Source organism: Salminus brasiliensis, chromosome 20 (assembly GCF_030463535.1).
Source record: "Salminus brasiliensis chromosome 20, fSalBra1.hap2, whole genome shotgun sequence".
Classification (NCBI taxonomy): Eukaryota; Metazoa; Chordata; class Actinopteri; order Characiformes; family Bryconidae; genus Salminus; species Salminus brasiliensis.
The window spans coordinates 30,579,011-30,597,984 of NC_132897.1; the positions used below are offsets into that span (position 1 = coordinate 30,579,011).

The 18,974-nt window shown below is 39.1% G+C and overlaps 1 protein-coding gene across 5 annotated transcripts in view; it reads right to left on the minus strand.

Moving 5' to 3' along the window:
- Positions 1 to 16,324, minus strand: part of smtnb (smoothelin b) — a 65,289-nt gene extending 48,965 nt beyond the window's left edge. For all 5 annotated transcript variants that reach the window (XM_072664746.1, XM_072664744.1, XM_072664749.1 and 2 more), the window contains exons 1-2: positions 15,694 to 16,324; positions 874 to 1,031 (exon numbers count right to left, since the gene is read on the minus strand). In XM_072664746.1, coding sequence (XP_072520847.1) covers positions 874 to 1,031; positions 15,694 to 15,744 — 209 coding nt within the window. In that variant the 5' untranslated portion in view covers positions 15,745 to 16,324. The remainder of the gene's footprint in view (positions 1 to 873; positions 1,032 to 15,693) is intronic.
- Positions 16,325 to 18,974: the final 2,650 nt, after the last annotated feature.

Below are 18,974 nucleotides of genomic sequence, written 5' to 3' on the forward strand. Positions count from 1 at the left end.
TAAACTGATTTCTGCAAAATTCACCTGCAGCTAATCTGAGGCATTAGGGTCACACAATGTATCAATTTGCTAACAGCTAATACTTTAAACACTGTGATAGGATGCAACATGCAAAAACGGTTTTATAGGGACGCCTTGCTTTGTGTTTAGTTTAAATAAACAAACAAAGAAATGAATAAAACCACACACACCAAGGATCCCCATTAGTCCCCATATATGGGAGGAAGATATAGGATAAGCTTTTGACATTAGGCTAAAGGGAGGCCCTGCTTGTTACATATATTGCACAATGCCTAGCAATAGGGCTGCCCAATAAATGGTTTCAGCATAATCATCATCGCAATGTACACATGCTCAATAGTCACATCGCAGGACATGCAAAGTCACGTAAGGCAAACTGACACTGGCTCTCACTAGTTTTTATTCTGTTGTATTTGAGTTGCGGTGTTTGAACATTGGGTTTTTCAACCATCAACTGTTGTGCACTGCCTTTAAATCAGACACGTCATGCTACAACTGCCCAGTATGACTAATTTTAGTCCAATCCTTGATACACAGAATGCAATAATACCCTGACATGTCGGTTCATCTACACCTGGAGTAAACAGGTAATTGTTTTTTTTTTTTGTTTTTTTTTAAATCACAAAATATAATCACAGAACAACAAAGTATTGCAATGGCAGTTTTTTCCAATATTGTGCAGCCCTAATGTCTACTGCATTTATTCCCAAAACCACATTGAGGCCTTAACGACCCAGGTTCAAGAAAAGTGAATGCCACAATGCCAAAGCTGGCACTGTAAATTCTGCAGTGCAAAAAGTAAATATCTAATTCACATTTAGCATTACATGGACATCTAATGATTTCACATACCGAAGTTGATTTTCTTTATCTTCATGCCTGTTTTCTTGAGCACGTCTAAAGCGTTTATTGGTCAGTGCAGCCTCCATGTCCTCAATTTCGCGCCGCCGCAGCTCCCGAATAGCAGTCCTTATGAGACGCCGTTCTGCCATGTCCACAGTGCCATCAAGCTGAAAGATGCAATAATCATAACAAAAAGCAGTTATGACACTTTTCCACTGCATGATAAATACACTACTTGTCTCTACAAGCTTTCTAGGTACCTGGTACCAGATTTGTTCTCCACTACCACAGAGCCCACCCCCCTCCCCAAATGTAGCTCGATGTGGCAAAATACTATAAACCTTATTGCAAGTGAGTTCTGTCTGTCTACGATGGTCCACACAGAGTGACATCTTTTGTCAGGTACGAAACGGAAAGTTCTAGGATCTGACTGTTATTTCAGCAATTCAGCAAGCTGTAAAACTGTGTAGAGAATCAATGAGCAGTAACTGTGCAGACAAGATTAGGTTATGAAGCCAGTAGGGTTTTTTGTTTGTTTGTTTGTTTTTATAATGGAAGCTGTTTTCTGCCCGTTTTAATAAAATGTATTCACTGGCTTTGATATAAAATGTTTTAAAATATAATTCTAATTTTCACATATAAAAAGATACACAAAATTTGTTGAGCGCTTATTTTGCAGCGTCACAAGGATATTCCACCTTAAAACTAGTGCTGCAATTACATTCTGGTTTTCACAGCTTCTGCCTCATTTAAGGTGGAATGGAAAATTCCAGTAAAAAGCCAGAGAATAGCTCCAGCCTCGTTTGCTGCAGCTGTGTTTGTTTACAGTGACAAATCAATGCATTCTGAATTTAGTGTCAAAAAAGTTATACTGAGGTTATTTGACTAGGTGGTTGAATTATCAAAGGCACAGCTAATAGTGTAGCCAAAGCTACCATATAAATTTTTGGAAAGAAACAACATGAAACTGGCAGCTGAGCAAAAAATCTAAAATATCAAAAAATCTATCAAAAACAGGAAGTTGGGTTGCCTTTTCATTTATTAACTACATAACTTTACAAAATACCAGGTAGGCAGTTTCAATATGGCAACCTGAAAACGAGTGCCAAGTCCCTCTTGGGCATGATGCCAACAACATGCATGCAGCAAACTGCCTTCCGCCTTCTTTGTAAATGCTGATAAGGCTGCTCAAGCTGTAGCTTGTTTCCCTGTGATACAGTATGTGTGAAAGTGCTGTATAACACAGATAAACTAAGAACTCTAAAGGCACCATACAATTGAAATTTGCCATTTTAAGTGATAAGACAACAAATTATGTGATAACGGAGTGGTGGTGCCAAACAGTAGGCGATGGCTTGAGAATTAGTGACATGAACAATTCTCAATTTTTTTTTAAGACATTAAGTATAGCAAAAGCCTTTTTCATCAGTCACTTGCACCTGCTTAAGGTATTGATTTGGCTTTGAAACAGATGTACAACAGCTGGTATCAACATCAAGAACTGCTGGTTGCAACCAGACACCATACATTAGGGTTAACATGCCATATATGGTTTCGTTCCTCCATTAATGAAGGAATCACTTCATTCAGCTTTGAATGGTGGTATTACTGTGACGGGGAAAGGTGAGACACAATTACAGAAGGCAAAATGGGTGGATGGAAGGTGTTCATTACAGAGGTTAACTGCTCCACAGTGGCGCTTCGATCCACTCACCAGAGTTGTTATTCCACTGTGGTATCGCTATTATGCCACTGGGGGCACTCAATATGTGAAAAGTCCATTCTCAGTACACCTTCTCTATGGCAGCTCTAGAACATACCATCAAGTTATTGGTTTCTGAAATACTACCACTAGATGATAGAGCAATCAATGCACTACTGTGGACAAGTTCTCAATAGTGTCATACGAGCAAAGGGTGGTTCTTTCCACTAGAACCTTCTGTTATGGCCGTGTACTTTTGAGGGTTTGTACGACTGATATGATGGCTCCCTTTAAGTCAGTCTTACTAGAGGGCCAAAAGTAGCTCAATTTATGATTTATTCATTTATTAGAGCAAGTATTTGAATATTCAGAAATTTGCTTGTTGGGTAGATATTCATTTTTAATTCCGGGATTGGTACTGCACATTTTGGAAAGGCCCTAAAAGAATTATGCATCTTGTTGTGTTAGTTACCACATTACAAGTTAAAATTAAAAGCCTTTTTTAGAATTTAGAAGGGGTTGGCTGTGACGTTTTTAATCAACCTGCTCTTAATCAAACTAAAGGGGATTAAAATCAAAAGATAGTTAGTCTCTTGTGGTGCTGATGATCACCACAGAAGAAAACTTTTATTTTCAAAGTGTGAAAGTGAGAGAGGTTTTTTATTTTTTTTACTGAACTAGAATTTAGGCTACTTATGGCTTGGATTGGATGTAAAATAGTTTTGTGTATGTGTGATGAATAGAGAAGAAGCTCCTGCTTATTCTGAAAGCCAAATAAAATAAATGTTAAAAAGTTACAATTATTCACAGACAACATCTGGGGAAGGTAGAAAATGGATTTGATTTTTCACCATACCTTTCCTTTTTTAAGGCCCATACTACCTTTTCACTCAGAGCAACTTACTCTTAATTATGTCAACAAAACTGGTCATAAACATGACCATTATCTTGTGACTTGCTCGTTATGTTCAGCTACATAGCGCCTAAAGCATATTTGCTAAATTCCTCTAAACTGACTTCACATTACAGAACAATACCAACCCCGTGGATATTGTTTCTGAAGGAGCATTCCACAGGAAAGGAGGCACTTACCATATCTTGTTGGTGGCTAGAAGCCATGCAGTTGGGCAAAAATAATAATGGGCACTAAAAAATAATTAAAATGAATGTTTTATTATTTTCTCTTGAACCCTGAGAACACCATCCATACAATATTGTGGTCATTTAAATATTCACTAACTAACATATGTTCCTGTAGAACAATAACCTGTATATTAACACACATTTGCGATTGTCCAGATTCATTACACCACACATGCAGCAACCCAATTGACCATTTTTCCATGACAGGTTTCGTATTTTGCCAGGACAGAAAGTGTGTGTGTGGTGAGAACGTGTGTGTGTGAGGTCAAGCAACAAATCACCAGAATGACTCAGTAAGCCTACAGCTCCCCCAGCATGACTCTGCCCTTATAAGGACATGGGGCACAATCATTCTGGCCTTGGTGTTTATATGACTAGGCAAACTACGACAGTCCAAGTAGGAAAAGATGAAGCTAATGAGGGTCTTGCTGACGGTCACTCACAGAGATAAAGCACTGGTCTGGAAGACCAATTTCACTTCAAGCAAACCATACAAACAACTATCTTATGGAAGGTTGTTCTGTGAGCTATATATATTTCCAACCCCCCCCCCCCTTTTTTTTTTTACATTTTATACAAGAATAACAGCAATCTCTGGAGATGTTTAAATGCTTCACATCATAGTGATAGATTCATCTCAGGGGGTCAATTCAACTGCATAGTTTTAAAAGATGTATAAATCATTGTCTACATATGGCAAGTGATTAAACAGTCAGTTAATCCAGTCATCAATGCTGAACTGTACCCAAATAAATTAATTCTGATAAACTGATTCTCTTCAAACTGAGATTTTTAAACTAATCTATCAAAAAGACAACTGAAAACAGATTTCTTGATAGAACCAAAATACTTTGAAATTAGCACATGCCATTTTTATCAGAAGGCCTGCAATTTCTCAATTTGAATGGAAACATGATCAAAGTACAATTCCAAGATTTGCACTTGCACTCAACAAAATCAAAGGCGACGAGTTTTCTGTGCAACGTCATACACTGTTGGCCAAAAAGGTTCTATGTAATACTGAAAAACTGATTCTTTGACTTGTAACAAATACTACAACCAGTTTTCATGCTACGGAAAACTGTATATGAAAAGGTTTCCACAAACACAAGGAAACCTTTTACCAATGGTTGGTGTACAGCATCAAAACTAGTTGTAATATGCTACACCGCCAGTCTCATGGAAAACTCAGTCCTATGGAAAATAAGACCATCAGTTAAATGTTTCTTTTGGGTTTCTCCTTGGCTAAAATTGGAAAGTCTGAATGACCTACTGGAGTTGAGAGCTAACAAAAATTGCATCCAAGAGATGTTGTCAATTTTTAGTAATATGTGTTTAGTAAAACTTTCTGCTTTATTTATAAACCATATTTTACCACTATCGGATATGTACACATATAGTGTCTCTTACAGGTCTTAACAGTCAACCTTTAAGCTGTTAGGGAATCTTCAGGTTGAGCTCCCACTCAAAAATCTGTGCTTTCTTAAGGCCTATTTTATATATTTTGATTGTGCAATTTTAACACATATGGGGGGGGGGGTTCAGAGGGCAATTCAGCTACAATGCAATTATGAAACAATTATCAATGAATCTTGATGCAACTTTTTTTTCAAGGTTCCTCTGACATCAGAAAAATATAACAGAGACTTTTAACAGCTGAAGTGCAATATATGGACTACACAATTGTATGCAAATGTTTGGGCATCAAATGCTTGTGCCAGTCTGAAACTTCAGTTTGTTTTCTATATACTCAATTTAAGTTCTCTAATCATATGCCCCCTTTAATGAACATCATGAGGCACAACCCTTAGGCCTTTGCATTGTATTTGTAGCTAGACAGCCATAGATATTTACAAGAAGTCACACATTCCTTTTAGAGTGGCTTAATGAGGAACAACACACTGCAGCGTTTTTATATGAATCTACATATACGTTTTATATGTAATGGCAATAAATGTTTTGTAAAACAAGGCCTCAAGCATTAGGAAATGTAATCATTTCTTGTAGTAATTTTCTGTTCTTTCAGATGCATTAAACGCACTGGATGTCTGGTTCGTACTACCACGAACAATTCTGAGAAGTTCGGTTCCTCCAGAAAGGATAATTTCACACTAAACTACTGTAAGAGTCTGTCTTAATGATTTATTTATGCTGAAACTTTGAAGTCGCCAAACGACGCTTTGCTGCTTTAGACTCCAGGTACAAGTTAGACGTTGTTCCCAACACTTTGATTTCTTTCTTTAATACACCAAGTATGAATGTCAAATGTATGTCAGAAGGCTTACTGAGGAGTTCTACTGAAATGCCCAAAATGAAGTTTGTTGAGGGAAGGAAATGAAAAACCAACACAAACAACTAAAAATAAACCCAGGCGAGCTGAAAACTGATGGAAACTGCACATTGCTAGTAACCCGTGTGAGACTGTGACATTTATAACCTCGGGGGATTAGGGGTTTGGAAAAAGCCAACCACACCATGGAGCAAGTGAGAAAAGACTTACAATGGGGAGGAAAGGAAATATTTTTGCAATCAACTTTTGCCCTCAAACCAGAAACATTCAGGCAAGGACTGATAAATTCACTTAATGGGTACAAAAAATAATTAAAAAAGGATGGATTAACTGAGGTCATTTTAAATGCATCAACATTTCATGCGATATCAACCAACTTGCCTACTTTGTCCAGGAACATGTGCATAGATGTGAACAAGCGCTTCAAACTATGCTAACAGTTTTAAACTACATAACTACACAAAGAACATTTTAGTTTACGCACTACACACCACAACTATTTCTGTAGTTCTAAAGACAGTCATGCCTGGCTAAGATTGAGTCTTCTTATATGATTTAAGCAACAGGTTTGATTAATTGTCTCATTACCTACTCATTGCACAATAAGATTTAACATGGTGGTGTTTCCATTGTTAAGATTGCTGGAGCATCTAAGGTCAATGCTTGAACTCATCATTATAGCACTCTGGTTTTAAGAAAGGAAAATCGCCAGCAGGACACACATGCAGGCATTCGGCTTATTTGTTCAATTTAGCTAAGCTTGTGGAATTGGCACAATGCAGCTCAAATTCATTTGTTACAAATACCAATCTCATTAGAAAAAACATACAGTGCCCAAACTCACCTCCGGGACTTTGCCAAAGATGATGTGGGATTACAAATTATTTTGGAAGTAAAGTTTACCCAAAAGAAACAGTCCAAATAAAGCTTTTGCACAGTGCACATCTGTGTAAACAATGAAAAACAGTTAATACAACTAGACATTTGATGAAGAGTGCCATTACAAGAAACATACTTGCCAGTTTTGCCAGAGTTCTATAGGAGAGGCAATGACATCTTCTGAATAAATACATTTTCAACTTGCAAACTATAACAATAATAATAATAAAAGCCCCATAAATACAGTTAAGGGCTCAAATAAGACAAACTTCTAACAATACACAAGCGTACTGATAGTCTAAAATAGCCCTAAAAGTTTGCCATTTATAGTTGTAGTTAAAGTGCTGACAAGAGGGTTACATTTTTCTCAACCTGCTTATTTCTAAATCAAAGCCGTGGAAATACAAGATGTTCATTTGGGTAATCTCATTTTTAAGCCTGATTAATGAAAAGGGATTAAAATCACTGTGGTTACTTATTCTCACAGAACCAAGATGAAATCGAGCTTATCTGGCCTGGCCAAAGTATGCTTTACGCCAGACAGTGACTTCTAACTTCTCAGAAGAGGCATTAGGGAAAAGTGATGACAGTAATGTACTGTAAGCCCTGCAAAGCTACACTAAAAAAAAAACACTATAACATAAAAAAATTTGTACTACATTATAGAAATAGCCTTACTAACCTGCAAAAAAAACAACAAAAAAAACACTTCCCTAGCAGTCACGTCTCAAAGTTCAGCTAAGAAAAGCTCATTTGAGACTTATTTCCGTTGCTATGGTCTCACTGCACTTTCAGAAAAGTGCTTTTAATATTATCATCATTTAATAATTGTAAAACCCTATGGGCCGGTTTCACCAAACAGGGATTGGTTTGGACTACAGAGCATTGGCTTGGACTACAGAGCATTGTGAAAGGTGATTCTCCTTTGAAAGTGAAATTGTAAGTTTGAAGTTGTAATTGTAAATTGAAAGTGACTCCAATTAATTACAAGTGTTAAACTGCTACAAATCAAAAGAAAGATGCAGGGTAGCGTTAGCTCAGGAATATTTAAGAGACCTGCAGCTACAAGTTTCCTTGCTCTCCCGGTTATTTTTTTTAATGGTAAGTAGTTTGCTAAACTCACATCTACCGCAACCTGTTTGTTTTCAGTGTGTAATATCACCATTCAGTGAGCTCGCACAGCACGCCCACCCTATGGCCCTTTTAAATGCACATGGGGGAAAGCAGTGAATTCACCACGAACTAGACAGACACAGAACAGAAACGTGACATCATTCTGTAACATCTGTTATGCCACCTAACTCTGGAGTTATTAGTCAACAAATCATGCCTTGACACTAATAAAACAAAGAACTAGAGTAAAAAAAATGTACTGTAAAGATTTTAGTGTCTATATATAGTTTATCATAGAACACCATCAGGGTGCAGAAACTTTGTCTTGGAAGGCAAAAGCTCTTAAAATGTGGAACAAACCTAAAATAAGACAGAACAAACAACAGTCTAATTTGGAAAGGCTAGAGTAACTTTCAGGAGCCTCACATAAAGCTTGTGTTGGTCATCCTTTAGTCCTTTATCAGGAGTCAGTCATTATTAATAGTTATATTATATATATATATATATATATATATATATATATATATATATATATATATATATATATATATATATTTAACTGAGTAATGACGGGTAGTGTTTAAAAACACTACACAAAGACCTTTAACAGCTCACTAGTTACTAGCATTAACTAAAAACCTAAAAAAAAAAAGCACAATTTATTAACAATACTCAGGACGTCATGTTCCACCCTGAGCTAGAACAAGAAAAGATGAAAACTTAATGGTTAAAAAAAAAGATAAGATTTTCTTTTTGAAAGGAATACATGAAACAATTTTCCATTTTGTACCCCCTCCCACTGCCAAGCCAAGATCACTGTCTTCTATATGCTCGACCCATGTAGAGCGTGCCTCCATGTAGAGCGTGCCCAGATTCCTCAGAGTCTCAAAAGCCTTTAAAACCAGACTCTGCAGACTCTTCAACTCGCCTGACAAGTTTTCAATGGGTTTTAGGTCAGGGAAGCAGGAAGGCCATTACAAAAGTTTTTAAGGTCAGTGATCCCTTTCTTCATGGATCTGAATTGCTCTGCATCACCGACCTGAGGGAAAATCCAGCATTGAGTCAATTTCAGTTTCTCAGCAGAATCAATAAAGAGTTTCCCCTACACATTGGTTACACCTTGGCACTGCGCCCAGATATATGGACGCCCATAGTACATTTGAATCAACTTCAAAACGGCAATTTTTTTAAAAAAAAAAAATCTGTTTCGAAAAACAACAAGCTTGCACTCAAACACTAGCTGTAACATGGACGCTGCTCAGGTCAGTGGAGATGGGGAGCGAGGGATAGTGAAGGAGACAGCAGGAGAGGCAGCAGCAAAAGACTGGAAGAACTAGGTCAAATATTCTCCATCTCTGCCAATTGCTGGACTTTACACTGTTGGTTTGGCTTTTGTGAGTAGGCTGTAGGTTGACCTTTTAGAGCGAAAAGACTCAGAAACCAGAAACACCATCTTTTACATCATTTTTTTCCATCTAAAAATGTAATAAAGCTAAAGCCAAAGGGCTTGTTTCAAAGGGCAAAACTAACCTAAGAAACAGGTTGAAGGGAGGGATCATTTGGCCATCATCAGGGCATCTGTTGGTCTGAAACAATGAGAAGGGCCAGTGCAATCATTTTAAATAAGTGAATTTTTCCTTTAACAATTATGTGTGCCTTCACAGTGAAAGATGAATAACTGTTCACAGTGAACCTTGTAGCAATGTCTCGATCAGACTCCAAAAAAGTGGACTGACTGCGCAGGTATGGGTCATTTTATGCCTGATCCAGTTCTGATCCGGCATTTATTCCACTGTACTGCTGCATTTCACAGGTTCTTTGACCAACTAGTAGGCTTCCTTGACCAATTAGTATTAGTAATTACTTTAACCATGAAAATGTTTTTTCCCCCTCAGGAAAAAAAAAGGTATTAATAAGGGGAAACAACAGGGTTTTGTATCCTTCTAAGAAACTTCCTTGTGAGCGCTTATAAATTAACTAGATGATGACAGATCTTGACGACAGTCTGCAGCCAGAAATGGGGTGGGGTAACAGCATGCATGTGCAGAAGGTATGTCAGTCAACATGCCATTTTAAAGCTAATAAGTTACAGGTAAAGAACGCTGTGGGTACAACTGTCACCTTAGACGCTCTGACTCATGAGGACACGCGTCTGTTCACAACACATTAAGCCAGATACAAGCCCATGAGTCAGTGTTTCGTGTGTGACATATGTACCCGTCGAGTGCAAGCGTCTAAATGAGTCATCCATATTTCATTCACCAATAACTCACAAAAACGTCTGAAAAACACAGCCAAGACGACTCACTCAGATGCGAGACAGAGGGTATGCAAATCAAAAAACGGTTTTGCCAGACACTACTTCTGTTCCAACAACCAACTTTACTCAGACATAACTGACTAATAAGAGCTGAGACATAAACTAAAGAACCAATCAGTTAAAGGCCAAATCTAATGAACACAATTTAGCAGTTACGCCAGCTGCAGGCAAGCAGACAAGACAATATTCGTGCTTTGTTGGTTTACAACAGGAGATACTATGCTGACACGCAATGAACTAGACGGTCACCAATCTCCTTCTGGTAAATACACACCCAAAAAACAGCCTTCAACCCACATTCAGATATTCATCTTACTTTTGTTTACAAAATAAAATAAAACTTCTCTGCATAGCTTTGGTTCAACCACTTCTACTTCAGAATATGTGGCATCATTCCGCACAGTCCCGTTTAAAAGGTGAATAGCACTACAAAGCAAAGCATTTTATGTGGATGATAAAGTAGTTCCAAAGCTTCAAAACAGATCCAGCAGATTTCCGGGCATGTATTTACCAAGGTCATATTAGCGAGTGTCACATGGGAAAGCAATATTTTGGTTAGCCATTTTATCCCAGGTGTTTAAAAAACAAACAAACAAACAAATAAATAATTAAACATGTCCCAGCTGATCGACTACATCTGGAGTATGTGATTAATCCTAGTAATTAGACTGTTCACCAAACTTGGCACTGATGTTGAGTTTTACAAAAAAAGATAAAAATTTAGGGCCGCTGGTGTCATCCAAACATGTTCCTTTAGCACACAAATACGCACATGGGCACATGGGCCTGCAGATCCATCCTCCTAAATTGAATTAACTTCGAGGATCATTTCACATCACTAATAACTGCAGTAAGTATCTCCCAGGGTAGTGTACCATAGTTCTACGTCACATAAAAGGAAAAGACTTTGAGGTGGTGGGCTTCAGTTGAGTTCCAGGTCATCGGCTGGAGGATGTTGGAATGAGAAATGGTTTAAGTTTACATGGGGAGGTGGGGTAATGTAATTATTACCGTGAAAATATTTCATGTTTTTTTCATACATTTAGATGCTTAAGGAGACACTGGCATGGATACCTCTAGTCATTCAAGTCTGTGGCAAATCTTAGATGTTATATGACATACAACACTCAAACCCAGAAGGCTTGATGCTTCTAGCAGCTTTGGTAAAGTCACTGTATGGCATAGCCTATAGCAGACATACAATGTTATGAATATGTAGCTGCTAACTGTCAAACAATTTTCATTATTAATTCAAATGTGAAAAATTGGTTGTTATCATCCTGTAACACAGACTGGATGCTTTTTTGGAGGGGATAACAGTGTGCAAGTTGAGCAGTCACTCCCATCTCAGTCATTTATGCCAATTTCTTCTCCCGTGCAAACCGGTTATAAATATTACAGACATCCTGTAATAAATTGCATTACACCATCTCCCCTTCGAAAAATAATCCTGTCCAAACATGGCTTTAGTTTTGCACAGGGTTCATATATTTTAGCCAATTTCAAATTCAAGGACTTTTAAGTACCAAAAAACTAAATTCCAGGACCAAAGATTTTCCCATAAATTTGTTTTTGGGACTGTTTAGCCCACGCTAGTAGCTGAAAGACTATCCAGGCTAGCTTGTGTTTTATGTTTATATTATTATATAAAATGACAACAGGAGCTCATTACAATATTTTCCATGACTTAAGTACTTTTTCAATTTAGTTTTTTTTCCAAGGACTACTCAGCACTGGATTTTAGCATGTTTATTTTCCATGACTTTTCAGGTTTTCCAGGACCCATATAAACCCTGTTTGCAATTTAGCTAACTAGTAATGCAAGCTCACAGGCACTTACCAAATGTAAAAGTAGGACACATTAAGCTACTCACTTTGGCACAAATTACACTGCATACACAGCTGCTGCCTACACACTCCGAAGAATGCTACACGTTCAGTTCTGTGCAGGTGAGCAAAGAGATAATGCCACTGTTTTGACAAGCCCTGCCTTGAATGCCACCATTATCACTAGGAATCAAAAGTGTAACAGCTGTTTTTTTCCCCTTCTTTTTTTATTGGCCAAGTTGGGCTGCTTAATTTCAAGCGCTAAGAAACATGTTTAGAGTGTCATAATCTAATTTTAATAAACAGTTTAAACAGCCATGGTCAAAGAAGGTCAAACTATGCAAATTCTTCTGTGTGTTACTAGTTGAACTTACTTTATTGGAAACAACCAAAATCTGCCGAATCGGTGAAGAGGCATTTTGGCCCATTAAGAGGCATTTTCCTCTATATAAAACTTTCAGTTCACAGTTGTTTTAGGGATGTCTTGCTTGAACGGCCAACTTCACATCACGCCACAGTTCATGGCTTGGCGACTTGAAAATACACAACAGATTTATTCTAGTTTATTGTGCCGATCTGCTTGTTTACTCCTGTGTTTGGAATTACCCCTCAACCTTGAGTTTTAGAGTGAATGGTTTCATCATAACCTGATAAAACTCAAACCATCCCTTCACAACTGCTAGCCATCCAAACCCTGGGACCAGCCAGTAAAGCATCCTCACACATTCATACCAAGAGGGGTATTTATTTATTTATTTTCTAAACAGTGCTTTAGCCTCTACATCTTTCCAGGAACTGTTTGTTTATTGTTACATCTTCTGGCCTTCACATCAAGTCACTGCATCATAATTTGGTTGCAGACTGAAGTAAAGATCCCTTTATCATTTGGTTATCTATGCTAAGACTAATGTTTCTTCTTAGGTCCTACACTACCTGCATACACCCACAACCAATTAGCACACCTGAAAAGGTATTTCACAAATAAGGATTTCTGGCTTAGCCAGACACATTTAAGCCAATGATCAAGACTTTATAATAGTGTAACCGTTAAGGACAGTCTTATTATAATCATCCTCACTCTGGGTTTTAAACTGTCCCACTTAGGTCAAGCATTTGGTGTTGGCACAGTGTTTGTCTTTCTCCAAACATAAAAAAAAAAAAAAAAGTTTTTCCCTGGACAGCAGCGATTTCCTCTATGATGAGCTTGAATAAACACCAGTGGATTCCAACACATACTTTCACCAGCAAGTGAAGGAAATAACTGCAGATCTGTAGGTTTTCCCCTTAATGAAGACTCTACAGCTTGCCTGTGCCCTTATTCTGGTTATACGTCCTACAGAGAGTATCAACAGGACTGGAGCTCTTATGTTCATAAACCATGCACGCCACAGCAGACAGATGGAGGCCCAAGACACATCTCCTTGCTCTAATTCAGGGGTGGGGAATTGCACAGCTTTGTGGCTTTCCTGTTCAAGCACACCTGATTCAACTTAACCCTTAATTGCCAGGGTTGTGTGTTAGAGCAGGGAAATTTACTAAACTGTGCTGAACTCTAGGCCCCCAGTTCCACACCCCTTCTCCAACTAATGTGTCTTGAATTTCTCATTCCAACATCCAGCCGATGACCTGGAACTCGACTGAAGCCCACCACCTCCAAGTCTTCTCCTTTCATGTGACGTAGAACTATGGTAATATCTCCCACGGTAGTTACTTCAGTTAATAGCGATGTGAAAGGATCCTCAAAGTCGACTCAATTTAGGAGGATGGATCTGCAGGCCCATGTGCATTTTTATTGGTGTCCACCAGAAAAAGAAGGGGTTTCTCTCAAGGTTCCTTTCCCACACTTTGAGAGTTCTTCTTTGCCATTGTCGCAACTGGCTTGCTCACTTTGGGGCTCAGGCTGAGATCTGTGTAAATCTGCTTTTTGACAACTTCCACTACATAAATAAAGATTTTTTTTTTTTAACTCAAAGCACCTTTCCCCTACTCAAGGCTGCTTTAAAAATCATTTGAACATGAAAATGTTAAACAAACATTACATAGGAACGCACGACATGTCTATCAGATAAATGACAAGAACACTACAGGACATATAGTGAAAACTAATGGGTTAACCTTGAAATAACAGCTCCAAAAGCATCTCGATGGTCCACTGTTACAGAACAGCATCCAACGTCCCTATCCCAGGCTTGGCATGCTGCTAATTGTACTACATAGGGCTAGCACGATATAGTTTCAGCATTCATCGCAACATTCAGCATATAGTTTCAGCAGTCATCGCAACTTGCACAGTAGTCAGAAACACAGGACGTGCAAGGTAAACTGCATGAGACCTCACTGTTGTGAGGTCTCATGACATGAGGCAGATTGTATCTGCCAAGATCATTTCATTTACACCCATCTTCGATACACAGAGTGCATTATCAATACCATGAAATGCCGGATCAAAAAGTGTGTAAATATTACTTTTACAAGTCAGTCCACACGCTTCTTTCACGTTCAGTGATGGTTTTGTATTTTTCAGCTTGTCTAGAAATGCATGTAGCCAATAGCATGACTTGCACATCCTGACTGTAGAGGCAGCATAGAAACAAGAAATACCAATTTTCGCACAATGCTGCTTTAAAGGGACAAAAAAAAAATCCCTCATCCCTTACCAGATGCAGTTAATCAGCCATCTTATCCCAGAAAATACATTTATATTAAAGCTAAAACTACAACAGTTGTGCAAAAGTGTTGGCCCATTATTCCCATCATGTCTAGATTAAGCAAGTAATAAATGTGTTCCAGACCACACGGATCTGCCTGTGCCAAACAAAGATCAGGATGCGTTTCAGGCATGTTTTTTATTTTTGTTATTACTTACTCGTTTTTTAGGGAATTGTTAAAGTGTCACATTCAATTGTGGAAACTTCCTACAACACAAGTTCATTTTTGGTTCATTTTAATGACACATTAATAAAGCAATAACCCCTGGTCAGAAACTGGCCATTTCCATCTCTCCTTACTGGAGATCTGATGATGGATTGGATGGATAGCGTTGGTCAGACAGTAGCTATATGCACCTGTCAGGTGTGAGCCGGGCCAAAGTTCAGCTCTTCGAGTAAATAGCAGTAAAACTTTACCTTCCAGCCGTTGGAGAGGTCCGGTACAAACTGTATAGCTACGAACAGAAGCAGGGCACTTCTGTGGAGGGATTTTGGTGGGATTTGTATTTTTTGTGTGGCACCCAGCTGCACTCCACCCAAACATGGACTCAAATTCCCCTCCATAAACACAAATTACCTCTGAAAAGCCGAACAGAAAGTTCAGAACCTCTAGCATGTCGGCTTATGTTTTTAATTTTACACTGGGACTATTTTTACTGGTCACATAGAGATAAATATACTAGCTATGCTAGCTAACTTCTTGCAGGTCCAGCGTCCAGCGTCCGTGGCTGCAGTGTTAGCTAGCCACAGTCCCAAACTCCAATGTTTTATGGTCCAAACCGATGATGAGCAATAAGCCACAAACAGACCGCACGGTTTCCTATTTGGAGCTGAATGACTGACTCACCAAATTCCGAAGGGAAGTTTCATCCAACGTCGAGTATCTTTTGTCAGTCATTCCGAACTGTAGGAGCGAAAACTTCAGTCCCGAAAAAGGTTCTCCACAGAGGAGGAGCTGCCGGTGTCTGTCCGTCTCTGTCTGTCTGTCTGTCTGTGGCGAGTTTCAGAGGATTTCTCCGTTACTGTTCATTGAATATGAAAGTTCGTTCCACTGGAGGTTAAAGGAGAAAAACGAACATGCTAGGATAGCTACTGCCACAAAACCCGAAATTACTAGTCGATGCTTATTCGTGCCTCCTAACGTCGTTATATCGTTCCTCAATGAGGGTTTTCAGTGGGATTCACTGGATTCCAAGGGGACCGTTGGGATTCTCTGACGAAAGCCCAGGGTTAAAACTGTGCTGCCTTAAAAACAAGAGTCCAGTTCAAAAAGGCTCCCACCTGTTGAAGTCCTGGACGATGCAGCAGTCAACTTTTCACCAGTTAGCGAACTACTCAAAAGGATCAAATGTGGAGAGGGAGCAGATTTCCGTCTAGTTGAGCTTCGTCCACCCGGTCTGGGTAACAAAGAGCCCTGGAAACTAATACATAAGCTTATATCCAGTGTGTAGTCTCTATAACCAGAGCAGTCTCCTCTTCTCCTGGACAAACTGACTTTCTCCTTCCTTGCCACTTAGTAATTAAAAAGTAAATCCGCCCTTACGGCTCGGCCAATAGACAAGCGAAGTCCCACAGCCACTTACTGTTTCAAATTTCTGGCGGGTTGAAAGCACACATACTGCCCCCTGCCGCACTGTGGAGTCATCACAGCTCCATCTGCCTGGGCTCGGTTGACTGGATCAGTGTTTTCGACCCCAAGTGCTGTAGTCCAGCCTGGGCGATATGGTAAAAATACTCCATCACGATATTTTTAAGACTTTTTTTCCCGCAATACACGATATTTATCACAATATATGTAATCACAGACTTAAAAACATCAGTAGCGACAGATCCTTAAAAAACTGCTGTTCAGATTCTCTTCCGTACGGAGCACAGTAATTTTTATTCAACATCTGCTGCTCTTCATCTAATTAAACCAGTCTAATCACACTGTTTGTAATGAAACCTGCAGCTGATCAGTGTGTATTAAGCACTAACAGTATCCTCGATATGCTTAGAAAAGCATATTGTCATCACGCTAACAAAATGTATCACGATACAATAAAATATCATTTATTTATAGTTATTGAGAGTCATCAGAATGGTGGTAATAGGAAGCAGGTGTTGTTGTGATTTCTACAATGCAAATATAGCAATTTTATTTCCACCATCACACTACCACCACCATGTTTGATTGAATCAATCCAAATGTATTTATTTAGTACAAAGCAACTGTATAGAGAGCCGTGTCCGAGCAACGGTGGCAAGAAAAAACGAGAGTAAGAAACCTTGAGAGGAACCTCCTCTGGTCGACACCAGATAGCATATATAATAAGCAAAACAGGAAAAAACAACACTAAAACAATACTGAATCAAGAAAAATAATAAGCCATTAAAAATGACTTGTTCAAGATGTTTTTTCCACTTGGAGGAACTAATCCAGTCATCCGACACATGTCCCACATTATCATCATTACATTACACATAATACTCATACATTTCAGACCAATAAAAATACATTTAGCTTATTGAGTGCTGAGTCTTGCACTCAATCTTTTGGAAACAAAAAGTTTTAGCTGGACACACTTTCTTAGCCTATGTTTGCTACCTAATGCCTTCCTGAGTTTTTTTGCTGATGTTTCCAATGGGCTGTTGAGTCAAAGATCTGTCCACTGGTGTGATAAATTTGGGATTCGTAAGTATCTCAGAGCGATCAATGTAAGAGACTGTTATCAACAAAGACCCCCAAGACCACATGTGGTCAACTGTTTGAAGGCTGAGACTAACTGATTAAAAGTGGAGTCAGGTGTGCTCTGGCTTGTTTGGAATGAAATGTTCCGGATAAGATTGCAAACCCCTGCTTTGGAGGACCTATATCATGGAATACTGAATCGGAAGTAGCTCCTCCGCAGTCAGTCCGTACACAGAAACTTAGCTGCAGAAAATAGCCCATTTCTTTTTTGACTGTTTCTGTAATGCCACAAGAGCCAACTCATTTACATAACCCCACCTATTCAGCCTACCAAAGTTTAGCCCCAAAGTTTAGCCCCACCCCACCCCGGTTAGAGCGCCGGGATATCGATAACAGGGTTGTGGGTTCGATTCCCGGGCTCGGCAAGCTGCCACTGTTGGGCCCTTGAGCAAGGCCCTTTACCCTCTCTGCTCCCCGGGCGCTGGAGTTGGCTGCCCACCGCTCTGGGTGTGTGTGTGTACTCACTGCCCCTAACACGTGTGTGTGTGTGAGTGTGTTCACTACCAGATGGGTTAAATGCGGAGGACACATTTCGCTGTACAGTCCACAGTGACGAATACGTGCACCTTTAATTTTTACAGGGGCAGTGGTGGCTCAGCGGTTAGAGCGCCGGGATATCGATAACAGGGTTGTGGTTCGATTCCCGGGCTCGGCAAGCTGCCACTGTTGGGCCCTTGAGCAAGGCCCTTTACCCTCTCTGCTCCCCGGGCGCTGGAGTTGGCTGCCCACCGCTCTGGGTGTGTGTGTGTACTCACTGCCCCTAACACGTGTGTGTGTGAGTGTGTGTTCACTACCAGATGGGTTAAATGCGGAGGACACATTTCGCTGTACAGTCCACACTGTACAGTGACGAATACGTGCACCTTTATCCTTTACCTTTATCCTTTATCCTTTCATATTTGTGTTTCAGCTGAGCGTTTTGTGAATGGTGCACAATACATAACAGCCAATCAGAACAGAGGTCAAAGGCACAATGACAAAAACAGCCTGTTAGAGATACAGAGAGGTTGGAGGATGGTCTTTTTAAAAAAAAAAAAAAAAAAAAAAAAAAGATAAAACCACACAAATGTTATTAGTGGACCTCAAGGGAAAACAAATAAAACTTCTTGTGTTACTGAAAAAGGTTCATTCATTGCACAAAGCTTATGAAAGTGTTGGACATTAGTGACACCTGATGGACAAAAGACAAACAGCAGCTCTTCTTTTATACAGTCCTGGGGGAGCCTGCACTGAGCCAGATCTAAGATTTAAAAAAAAAAAAAAAAAAAAAAAAGATTTGAACAAATCCCTGTCTATGTATTAATTCAAATATTTAGTACATAGTCCTTACAAACATTACTACTAAGGAAATGTTAATAATAATAATAAAAATAATCATTATTATTATTATTATTTAA